Below are 12756 nucleotides of genomic sequence, written 5' to 3'. Positions count from 1 at the left end.
CTCTCCTTCAAACACTTTGTTATTGATATCATAATTTACATATCTAACTAAATTTATTTAACATAATTTACATAACATATTTAACATAATTTACATATGTAAAGTAAAATTTACATATTTTAGTTATGTATCATAAACATTTTATAGTTTTTTTACTTATAATACTTTTAACTTTTATATAAGAATTAAAACTGATTTAACCACAACCATTACAGTGTTACAACATTCTGTGTTTGTATTTTCTTTTTGTTAAAATTCTAACTTTGCACAGGCATTTTCTTCTGACCTCGAGGATTTCTGTGGGATTCTCTGTCAGGTAAGTCCTTTATCTGTTTCATTAGGGTCAGTTTCTGGAGACTTATTTTGTCCCTTTGTTTGCAACATATCTTGCTACTTCGTTATTTTCCTTGACTCTTTTTAACTGTGCATGAGAAAAAATAGCCAACTCTCTCAGTCTTCACATACTGGTCTCATACAGGCGAAAACCCTTAATCAATCCAGGAAGAGATTCTGGAGGCCAGCGGTGGTCTCAAACATTCACACTAATCCAAACCACTATTTTTGTTTCTAGCAGCCCCAAGGCATCTAGAGCATGCTGGGTCTCATAGTACTCTGAGACAGGGAAGACAGAAGCCAATTCTTTGGACAGCATCCAGAAAAATTGAAACATTGGATACACAGTCCAATTCTTCCATCCTTTCATCCCTGGAAAGAAGCTGAGACCTAAGGCTTTTCACTGAGCTGGGAGTAGGGGCTCCAGCAAGCTCATGCATGCTAGTTCAAACTACCTTCTTCATTTTCAGTGGTATCCAGGCACCTAGAGTATGCCAGGTCCTATTAGCACCGTAAGACAAGTGAAACAGAAGCTAGTATCTTAGGCAGCCCCCAGGAAAGTTGAAATGTTGGTTGGACATGTGGTTTGATTCTTCCCCCCACCCCACCACACTAGGGAGAAGCTGAGACCTGGAGGTTTCTTTCCACTGACATGGCACTGAACTGGGGATAGGGATTATGATGAAGATTCCTCAAATTTTCCTACCAGTCTTGATGAAGTTGGATTCACGTTCACTCAGGATTCAGAAGCCTCTCAACTAGTTTCTGGGTTTCTCACAATAGGAATTTGTTCATGTATTGTTGTTGAATTCATGTGTTCCTGGAGAGAAGGAGAGTCCAGAGCTTCCTATTCCACCATCTTGCTGGAATCATTCTTTTTTTTTTTTTTTTTATTTTAAAGACATCACTTTTATCTACTTTTCTCTCTTCTAGGAATAGTCTATGTTCTCAAGAGTGTCCATTATCTTCCAAGAGAAAGCAAGAGGACTTTAAGGACCATCATAAATCCATATTTATTAATACTCATACTTTCAATTACTTATATGTATTTTCACCAATAGAACAACATGTCTTATGAACTTTATGAATCCTAAGTCTTAGAAATAGCTTTTTAAAAATGCCAGATGGGGGCCAGGTGCAGTGGCTCATGCCTGTAATCCCAGCACTTTGGGAGCCTGAGGCAGGTAGATCACGAGGTCAAGAGATCGAGACCATCCTGGCCAACACGGTGAAACCCCATCTCTACTAAAAATACAAAAAGTTAGCTGGGCGTGGTGGTGTGCACCTGTAGTTCCAGCTACTCACGAGGCTGAGGCAGGAGAATCACTTGAACCCGGGAAGCGGAGGTTGTAGTGAGCCAAGATTGTGCCACTGCACTCCAGCCTGGCAACACAGCGAGACTGTCTCAAGAAAAAATTAGATGGTATCATCTGTTAAAGATATTCAACAGATGATAAACCTTTGAAGATTTTTCTCCCATATAATTTTTTTTTTTTTTTTTTTTTTGAGACGCAGTCTTGCTCTGTCGCCCAGACTGGAGTGCAGTGGCCGGATCTCAGCTCACTGCAAGCCCCGCCTCCCGGGTTTATGCCATTCTCCTGCCTCAGTCTCCCAAGTAGCTGGGAGTACAGGCGCCCGCCACCACGCCTGGCTAGTTTTTTGTGGTTTTTTTAGTAGAGACGGGGTTTCACCTTGTTAGCCAGGATGGTCTTGATCTCTTGACCTCATGATCCACCCGTCTCGGCCTCCCAAAGCACTGGGATTACAGGCTTGAGCCACCGCGCCTGACCAGAAATTTTATTATCATGTAAAGAGGTATACATTAGCTTGTGTGTATGTTTAAATCTAACAGTTCTCTCTGCCAACATGTTCTAATGATAAATCTTGATTTCTATTCCAGTCTACATCTTTCCCAGACTTTGCGGTCTAAATAGCACACCATTTACCTGGTTTTCAGATCAAAAGCCTCTAAGTCAAGGATGACTCTTCTCTTTCTCCACACATATAACTTGCCACCATGTTTGATCAGATCCACCCTCAAAAATACAATTCGAATTTAATAATTTCTTACCACTTCCGTGACTATTACTCTGACCCACACTACATCCCTCGTCTGGACTACTGCAATTGTTCTTAACTCTATAACTTTTTCATCATGAAATATTTTATATTTCAATTCAGTATACAAACACACACACATACACACACACACATAGCTGAAACAAAAATTCAATTCGGCACTACTTATTCTTATTATATGTAATGCACTCTATTATTTTATATCTTACTTTTTAAAAAATGAGTCACAAATCAGTAAATTGATATCAGAATATCTAAATGATTATCTGTTGTTGAAAATCTCTTCTCTGGCTGGGTGCAGTGGCTCACACCTGTAATCCCAGCACTTTGGAAGGCCTACGTGGGCAGATCACTTGAGACCAGGAGTTTGAGATCAGCCTGGCCAACATAGCAAAACCCTGTTTCTACTAAAAAAAAAAAAAAAAAAAAAAAAATTAGCTGAGCATAGTGTCACACAGCTACTTGGGAGTCTGAGACAGGAGAATTGCTTGAACTCGGGAGGTGGAGGTTGAACCGGGAGGCAGACTTTCCAGTAAGCTGAGATCGCGCCACTGCACTCCAGCCTGTCTTGAAAAAAAAGAAAAGAGAAGAAAACTCTTCTCACTGGTCTCCCTGCTTTCACTTTTGCCCTCTATAAATAATTCTTCATCCAGCAGATCTTTCAAAACACAAATCACAAAAAAAAAGAAGAAAAAAATAAAAACAAACAAAAACAAAACACAAATCACATTTCTTCTCTGCTCCTAACCCTCTGATGGCTTCTTACCACACTCAATAAAATCCCAACTCCTAAACATGGACTGCAAAGGCTGTGTGTGGCCTGGCCCCTGTCTATCGCTCTGGCCCCACATCCTACCACTGCCCAGCCCCCACCCCGCCCCAGCCACGCCGGCTTCTTGCTGCTGCTCAAAAACACCAAGCTCACTACAATCTCAGGGTCTTTGCACCAGCTCCTTCCTCTGCCTGGAACACACCCGGATGGTCACATAGCTCACTCCCTCACCCCACTCAGGTCTCCACTCAATTCATTACTCCTCAGGCAGGACTTTCCTGGCTATTCTCTCTAAAATGCTCCCAGTCATTCTCTGTCTTCTTATCCCGATTTAATTTTCTTTATACCACTCCCTGACATTATATGTTTATTTGTTTGTTATTTGCATCCTTTACTAGATGTTAGTTTCATAGAGGCAGAGATTTCTGTCTTATTTCCTATAATTCCTTAGCACCTGGGTTTGGGGAAGGGGTGGCAGACTGGCGAAGAGCAGACATCCTAACGGATGTTGTACGAATCAAGATTTGCTTTCCTCACCAAGCCTTCCGAGAGAACTTTCCTGTCCATGCCTCTCTTTGGCCCACTCACTGATTTCCATTCTCCAGCACGAGGGCCCAATTGTCCCACAGCAGAATGGGAGCCTCTCTTCCTCAGCAAATAGCCCCTAAAAATTTACCTTTAATAAACATTTCCTACCTCATCGAAACAGAATCTCTCTCATCCTCACAAAATACTCCATTCATTTTCTTTTTTCTTTTCTCTTTCTCTCTCTCTCTCTCTTTTTTTTTTTTTTTACGAGGCAGTGTCTTGCTCTGTCTCCCAGGCTGCTAGAGTGCACTGGCACAATTATAGCTCACTGCAGCCTCAAACTCCTGGGTTCAAGCAATCCTTCTACCTCAACCTCCCAAGTAGCTGAGACTACAGGCATGCATCACCATGCCCAGCTCATTAAAAAGATTTTTTTTGTAAAGACAGGGTCTCGCTATGTTGCCCAGGCTGGTCTGAACTCCCAGGCTCAAGCCATCCTCCTGCCTTGGCTTCCCAAAGTGCTGGGATTATAGGTGTGAGCCAGGGCACCCAGCTATTTACTTATTCATAGCTGAAATCCACAGTCAAATTATTTTGTGTGTAGCCTTTATGTGGCTTTGTGAGTTTTAAATTGTGTCCAGAGGCCAGAGGTTATAACCATCTTATGCTGATAAGGAGTATTTTGCCCAATGCTAGGTTCCCAGAATATTTTTAAAGAATCTTGTATCAGATTTAACAAGTTGATGGTGGGAGATAAGCCATTGAAAGGACACAGGTTTTGGAGTCAGACAGAACTAGGTCTGAATCTCAGCTATCACTTAATCCCAGCTGGGTGACCTTGGGCAAATTATGGAACCTCTCTGGAGATAAATAGATGTCAAATTCTTAGCACTACATCTGACACCGTAGCCTCTAGACAAATGACAACTACTGTTATTTAACCAGGCTGCTTGTATGTCTAAGTAGGACAATACAAAACATTCACTCATTTTGAGATGACATTAGTGAAGACCTCTCTCCAAATAGTTCTTTGTTGCTAAATAGAAGAATGTTGACGCTGCCTTTTGTGGAGATGGTATCTGCGTAAGGAAGCTGCGTGTCCACTTAGCCCACATCTTTTACCACTCTGGGGAAGTGTGGGTTCTCTGCTTCTTAGGGAAAGCAGAAGACCATTTTCTTGAGAGTTCCTCTGGTATTCTCTCTCTCTGGTATCTAGTTTCCTTATATTTGGGGGGAATAAAATAGTTTCTTCTGGCTATTTTCTTCAAGCTTTCCTCAGTCTTTAATTACATTTTAAAATTTTGTTCAAGTGCAATATATACCTATGTTCATTTGCTCATTTACTCCAAAAGTATTTCTTAAGTGAGCGCTAAGTATGGTCCTAGCAGCTCTATAAATGGTGGTTAACAAAAGATATAATCGCTGTGCTTATTGTTTCCAGGGCGTAAAAATTTCAAGAATTTCACCATTATCATAAGAATTGAGGGTACAGAAAGGATAAGAAGGTAAGTTATTTTATATTTGTTATCATCTATTCCCTATGACTTCATTTAACTGACATTTAGTTGCCCAGTGCCCAACATGATACACTGAGGTCAAACATAAAACCCAATGGGGAGGAGCCAACAGACTGGCTTCAAGTTCCAGAGCTTCCATTAATAAGTCTCAGGCCTTTAGTTCACTTTATCTCCTCATGCCTTAGTCCTCTGTAAAATTATGAGATTACTAGAGGATCTCTAAGGCTTCTTCTGGTAAAAGACTATATTTCATAATTACAAATTTCTTCTCCAGGGAAAAAATAACTCATTATACTGGTTTCTACAGAATTTTTTTTTTTTTTTTTTTTTTTTTTTTTTGAGATGGAGTCTCACTCTGTTACTCAGGTTGGAGTGCAGTGGTGCGATCTCAGCTCACTGCAACCTCTGCCTCCCCGGCTCAAGCAATTCTCCTGCCTCAGCCTCCCAAGTAGCTGGGATTACAGGCATGCACCACCACACCAGGCTAATTTTTGGATTATTAGTAGAGATGAGGTTTCACCATGTTGGCCAGGCTGCTCTTGAACTCCTGACCTCAGGTGATTTGCCTGCGTTGGCCTCCCAAAGTGCTGGGATTACAGGTGTGACCCACTGTGCCTGGCCGGTTTCCACAGATTTTATAGTTTGTCATTTGCAATTTTGAACATGTAAGTCAATTTCATACTGTTTTACAATTCAGAATTGTCAAACAGGATGTCTTCTCTGAAAAAAGTCTCCTCTGAAATCAATGTATACAACTTGAAGAAAGTAAACTGAATGCAGTGGCATGATCATAAGCATGTCATGTATACAAAGCATGGATTTCTCATACATAAATGATCATCACCTGGTAAGAAATTCTTTTCTGAAATAAAAATATTCCTGCCTGAATCTCTTCAAAATCTCTATTAATTTGGCAAATTCTTGATCAAGAGACTCCTTGTGATTTCCCAAAATGTTCAGCATTAATATGCAAAGATCTAGCTTCTCTTCCATGATATTGTTGAATTCCTACAAGAAAAGTCACAAAACAAACCCCAGTACTCCAATGTTAAACACAGACAAATGACAGAGGCAATCTAAAAAACTGTGGACATTCCATCTCAATGGCATCACTGTACGTCAATGAATACCAATTCTCAATTGTATGTCAATTAAACCAATTCCCAATTGCCCAGAGATTGACTACCCTATTGGTTATGTCAATGTAACATGTATGTATAAAGTTCTTATTGTGTCCCTAAAACTGAGCTTCGCTTTCTTTTTCTTAAGTTAGTCCCTGACAACTTCAGCAGTTATCACAATTGTTTTAGAACAGGATGGGACAAGATAATGCAATAATATCAGTATTTATTGATTATCATATTCACATGTTACCTTAAAAAAGTTAGTTTGACTATAATCCCAGCACTTTGGGAGGCTGAGGTGGGCGGATCACCTGAAGTCAGGAGTTTGAGATCAGTCTGGCCAACATGGTGAAACCCCATCTCTACTAAAAACACAAAAATTAGCCGGGCGTGGTGGCGCATGCATGTAATCTCAGCTACTTGGGAGTCTGAGGCAGGAGAATTGCTTGAACCCAGGAAGTGGAGGCTGCAGTGAGCCCAGATCACGCCATTGCACTCTAGCTTTGGCAACAGCGAGATTCCATCTCGGAAAAAAAAGAAATTAGACTGGCAAAGGTGTTGAAATCATATTACAGAGTTTACTTTTTTTCTTTAGCTTAACTTAAGCGGCTGATGGATGCAAGAAACTGGCTGGCAGTCAAGAAATAGAGGTAAATATGTGATGGACAGATGAAAGGGATACCTTCTCATGTGCTTCCTTTCTAACAAAGCTGGGAACAGCTACCTAAGAAGTTGCTGCTTTTCCAATGTTCTGCAAGTTCCTGAGTTAATAAAACCATCAAAGTCTCAGGAATAAGATTCTTTTACACAATCATCATTCTTTCAAAGTTAGGCAATTTTAATAGGCTAAGGAAAAATCTAAATTTAGACTAGCCAATTCTTACAAGGAGATAAATGCATTTTTTTCATTAAATCATCGTATTTATTATTTGTCTCTCCATCGTATCTCACATGTCTGCACACTCACTCTCTCTCACATTCTTTCCTTACCCTCACACTCGTACACACCGCTGGATACACACTCTACACTCATGTAGCAGACTAAGATAGCAGAAGACTACAATAAAGTCTTAGAAATGGTACTGTATACACTATTACCTGGCTTAACAAAGTAGAAGAAAAACCAGGAAAATCACAAAATATAGAACACTTACAGTAAGCTGCTCCTCCCACTTTTCTTTCACAGACATTTCTGGATTATTTACCCACCGTCGACAGCTTTCAGTGAGGGTTGCAATTTTAGAAATTTCTTCGTGCTGTAAAAAGAGTTCCACACCTTCAACTAGGAATTTAGATGAAAGACATATGCTATTATACAATCAGAATCCATTGAGACCAAAGTTCTACTCTATAGGTAACTCATGAAAATACCAGAGTACGTTCGTTTGCATATAATGCCACCAGTGACTTTCTTTTATTCCAGGATGTTGCCATGTGTATATGCTATATTGTCAGGTGCTCTATACATGTTGAATGTATACAGAGATAATCATTTTCCAGAACAAAACCTATCTTTTTAAATAGAAGAAAACAACCATTTTCACTTATTTTTACCATTCTAAAATGTACCAAAATGTACCAAACTAAACGCTACCTACTATATGCTAGGCACTGTGGAAGGGACTGGCAATAACAGCATGAAAATGTTGTTCCCTGATTTCTCCAATCATCCAGAGTTTCCAGTGAAAAATCAAAATGGAGAAAGAAATACCAGCCATTAACCAAAGAAAATTGAAAGAAGGAAACTGTTCAATAGATACCATGTCTTCAGCCCTTTGATTCTAAAGATTAGCCCACAGGAAAAAATAGCCTCAAGCAATCCATATCTAATGGTCAATCTGTTAGCCCTGATTGACCCAGAACTAACATGCCAGCTTCAGAAAAGTTTGAGAAAAACCTTCACTTTTCAGAGTGTATTCATTTGGGTCTCAGCAGCATACGGATGCATTTGGACTCAGCAAACAGGTTATAGGTCAGTTATCTGCAGATATTCCCAGCCAAAGCGGAACACCACAATACAGGTATATTACACGATACCAGCTTCTGAAGAGTAGCTGTGAATTCCACTCCTTTTTGCTCAGGCTCTCTCAGTAACACCAGCATTTCTTGATCCATCATGGCGTCCAGAGATGACAAGTTGATTGTATTGCGCTGCCTTTCAGTGTCAGTGTTCTGAAACAATGATCGAAATGCCCACAATTGACATCTGAATAGAGAACATTCATTATTTTTACTTAACAAAAATGATGCTCATGAGTTAATGTCATTATCATTTGGTTCTAAATAGTCTTGTGGAATTCTCTTACATCCTAAAAATACTGTTGACATTTTCTCTCTAGGATGGCTTCAGCTGAACATTTATTCTGTCTTCAGGAAAACTCATTTATCAACAGATGACATTTACATGCTGATGATATAAACTGTTATGGCTCTAATTTTAACATAAAAATAGGTAAAGAAATACCCAGTGGGGAAGAATTGGTGGAGAAGGGCTGCTCAATCCATCCCACTGAAAACAGGTTGGCTTCTTTTGTCTCCCTTCCATTCATAAAAGACGATATGATGTTTCACAAAGTACATTCCCTATACTTCTCTCAAAGTCTCTGCCTCCTATCATATTTTAAATATATGACCCAAGCCTTCTCTTTTTGCTGCCTGTTGAAAAGGCCACAGGACTCTTATTTCGAGATTCTAGTTAGAAGACAAACTTCCCAACTCATCATCGGGTCAACCTCAGAGCCAGAACTTTGCTGGCTGATAACCCCCGCGTTTAGAACTATAGAACTTTCTGGGCTGGCATCTTGACATCATTATTATCTCAGAGGACTGAGGATAAAAACACACTGCTGTGGCAGATTTGCCACAGTTTCATTCAGTCTGGCAGTTTGGCTTGGTTTCAAAACCACAGTGAAATGATGAGTATTTGAAACAGAATGTCAGGAAAGCACAGCCCTCAGCAGAATGTCCAGGGCTGCCGGAGATGGCTTCAGATGAAGGCAGCATATGTTGTCCCTGCATCCTTGGCAGAAGCAATTCAAATAGCATTTGCCCAAAGGCATTCTTTCTCTCCTTTCAAGGTCGCATCACAGCTGTCAACAGGAGAACATTGTGACATATCCATCGTCCGCAGATAGGAAGAGACCATCAAATGGTGAAAAGAAAGCATTTTTCTAAATAAAGCATTTCTGAGCATAACAAGCATAAAACTGGAAAATACAAAGGAATGAAAATATAGCATAGTGGAGTCAGAATGTCTTTATCTACGAGAAGGTTTTTAAAATATTTCTTCCCATGTTATAAAGTACTGGGTCTACCAAACAAATGGAAATTATTTAAACTAATACATTCATTTTGCCACTTATTAACTGAAACACATGTAAGAAAATGCTTGTTTCTGATCAGAATGTAATAATCAATGTCATTAATTTGGGTTGACACAATTATAATCTAAAGCAAATAAATTTGGTATTGTTTCTGGGCATCTTTATTTTTTGATAAATATATTTACTTTGAGGGTTTGGAAAATTCTAAAAAATAACTCATGGATATCTACGGCTACCTTGGGTACCCTAGGCTGGGGATCAGCGCAGGTTGTCTGTCCTGTCAAGAAAATAAACATTTCTAAAGTCCCAAAGTCCCTGAATGCACACTTCCACAAACCTTGAACCTTGCTGTAGCTTTCAGCCATAACTTGAAAATGGTCCTTTCTCCCCAAGCTAAGAAATTTTAGACTTGGATTCTAAGAACTATCAGCACATTCTCTCAGCGTCCCTGGTAGTTTTCGGCAAGCTGTGAACCTTCGTTTCATCATAAGCTATCACATGGAGTAGTTCTCTTTCAAAACTTTCCATCTTCTTATAATGACCTACCTCTGCAGACTGAGCAAGAGTGAGTTCATAAAGTAAAGATTTTTCTCCTTCAGAGATGATACTGTTACACTCTCCCTTAACATTCAACTGGATCCCATTTCTTGAAAAAAACAAAAACAATAGTCTAGTTAGGTGTGTCTCCAACATTACATTTGAAGTCAACAGAATATAGGGTCCATTTATCACCAAACAATCAGTCAGCACCCATGTGTGCCAAGGATTGTATAATGTGCTTGGGAATAGGGAGAGTGGTCAGACATCGTCTCTATCCTCCAGGAGCTGCACAGATCGGTGAGTCTACGAGGTCATAAACCAGGCCACATTTTTTAAAAAGAATTGGTGCCAACAGTTAAAAATCAGAGAATGCCACTTAAAAATCTGGATTTCTGGCTTTTCTTCCAAAATCAGAAGATATGGCCACACTAGGTCCATAGAATTTTGATGTCACAATTAGTTGAAGCTAAACAGAGTAGCCCCCTCTACCTTTATGTGGGTAATGCACTTATCTCCTTTGCCATTTGCATAATGTAGGTGTGTGCATATTCCATCAGCTTTACTCATTTTTGTTATCTGAGTGACTCCTATGGATCCCGGACTAGCATATTACTCACATTCAGAAACAAATGATTATCATACACAATGATGTGTGTTAGGAGAGAGGTGAGAACAAGGTGCCATGCTTACATTCAAAACAATTACTTAGGCCAGGCACCTTGGCTCACACCTGTAATCCCAGCACTTTGAGAGGCTGAGGCAGGCAGATCACAAGGTCAGGAGTTCGAGACCAGCCTGGCCAACATGGCAAAACTCCATCTCTACTAAAAATACAAAAATTAGTCGGGCATGGTGGCACATGCCTGTAGTCCCAGCTACTTGAGGGGCTGAGGCAGGATAATTGCTTGAACTCAGGAGGCGGAAGTTGCAGCAGGCCAAGATCGCACCACTGCAGTCCAGCCTGGGTGACGGAGCAAGACTCCACCTCCAAAAAAAAAAAAAAAAAAAAAAAAAGGAAGAAAGAAAGAAAAAAAGGGTTACTTAGTTCCAGGGTAAGGCAAAAGCAAGCAAGGGAAAGTCAACACAATGGACTGAATGTTTGTGTCCCCCCAAATTTCATATATTGAATTCCTAACCCCAATGTGATGGTATTTGGAAATGGAACCCTTGGAAGGTAATTAAGTTATGAGGGTGGAACCCTCATGAATGGGATTAGTGTCCTTATAAGAAGAAGCCAAAGAGTTAGCTAGCTGCCTTTCCTCCATGCTTGTACAAGGATAAGTCAGCAATCTGCAACCTTGTACGGGGCCCTCACTAGAACTCAACCCTGCTGGCACCCTGATCTTTGGAGTTCCAGCCTCCAAAACTGTAAGAAATAAACGAGTATTACTGAAGCCACACATTCTATGGTATTTTGTCATAGCAACCTGAGCTGTCTAAGACAATCAGGGAGGTTGGGGTCATAGGAAACTCATAAAGAAGTTCTCATGGAGAAAAAGAGAGAAAATGTCACACACAAAGGTATAGAAGAAAAGAATGTGGCACATACAAAGCTCAATTTGCCAATAATGTAGGGTAGAGGAACAAGAGAGGAGGCCGGCAAGGGTTGCCCTCTACTTACGTGATGAGTTCCTGCTGCAAGTGCTGTAACTCATGAGCCAGTTTATTTTTATCACCTCGTAAATTCTGGAATTGCACACAACATTAGGCTGTACATGTTACTCTAGTGGGGAATTTACATTTAACAAGCCTACCTTGCAAGCTGTGAGATTATTAACAACAACAGGTATACCTCTATAATGCTTCCATATTCTATGATGGTTGATTTAAGTTCTTCTATATATAAGCCTTTCTGAAAAGTAGAAGAGAGAAATAATAGCAAAAAAGTAATGGGTCCACCAAATCATATTTATTAGACTATTGATGTGAGCCACAGAAGAATTGTAAATGCCCAATCATCATGCGATTCTACAAGTCTCACTATTTGAAAACTGAACCAGTCAGTGTTTGTGATTAAAAACACACAAGGATGGCTGGGTGCAGTGGCTCACGACTGTAATCCCAACAATTTGGAAGGCCAAGGCAGGCAGATCACCTGAGGTCGGGAGGTCCAGACCAGCCTGACCAACATGGGGAAATCCCGCCTTTGCTAAAAATACAAAATTAGCCAGATGTGGTGGCACATGCCTGTAATCCCAGCTACTCGGGAGGCTGAGGCAGGAGAATCACTTGAACCCAGGAGGTGGAGGTTGCGGTGAGCTGAGATCACGCCACTGCACTCCAGCCTGGGCAACAAGAGCGAAACATCGTCACAAACACACACACACACACACACACACACACACACACACACACACACGGACAAAAAGGCAGCAATATGTAACTGGTGTCAATATAATCTGTGTTTGTCCGATCCAGTGGAATCAAACTCTAAAAGGTGATTTTTAAGCCCAAATCGAAATTATATTTATCATCATGATGTGTTAAAGAAAAATCAATCTTGCAAGTGACCGATGAAATTAAGGCATCTGATTTTTTCC

General features: G+C 40.2%; 1 protein-coding gene across 1 annotated transcript in view; it reads right to left on the bottom strand.

Annotated features, from left to right (window-relative positions):
• LRMP (lymphoid restricted membrane protein) overlaps positions 1-10405 on the bottom strand; it is a 75963-nt gene extending 65558 nt beyond the window's left edge. Inside the window, exons 1-3 of the mRNA XM_025401196.1 lie at positions 10223-10405; positions 8391-8525; positions 7563-7609 (exon numbers count right to left, since the gene is read on the bottom strand). Coding sequence (XP_025256981.1) covers positions 7563-7609; positions 8391-8525; positions 10223-10369 — 329 coding nt within the window. The 5' untranslated portion in view covers positions 10370-10405. The remainder of the gene's footprint in view (positions 1-7562; positions 7610-8390; positions 8526-10222) is intronic.
• Between the last annotated feature and the right edge of the window lie 2351 nt (positions 10406-12756).

Source organism: Theropithecus gelada, chromosome 11 (genome assembly GCF_003255815.1).
Source record: "Theropithecus gelada isolate Dixy chromosome 11, Tgel_1.0, whole genome shotgun sequence".
NCBI classification, from domain to species: Eukaryota; Metazoa; Chordata; class Mammalia; order Primates; family Cercopithecidae; genus Theropithecus; species Theropithecus gelada.
Note: the sequence above shows the minus strand (reverse complement) of the source record. Positions and strands in the feature narration are given on the sequence as shown.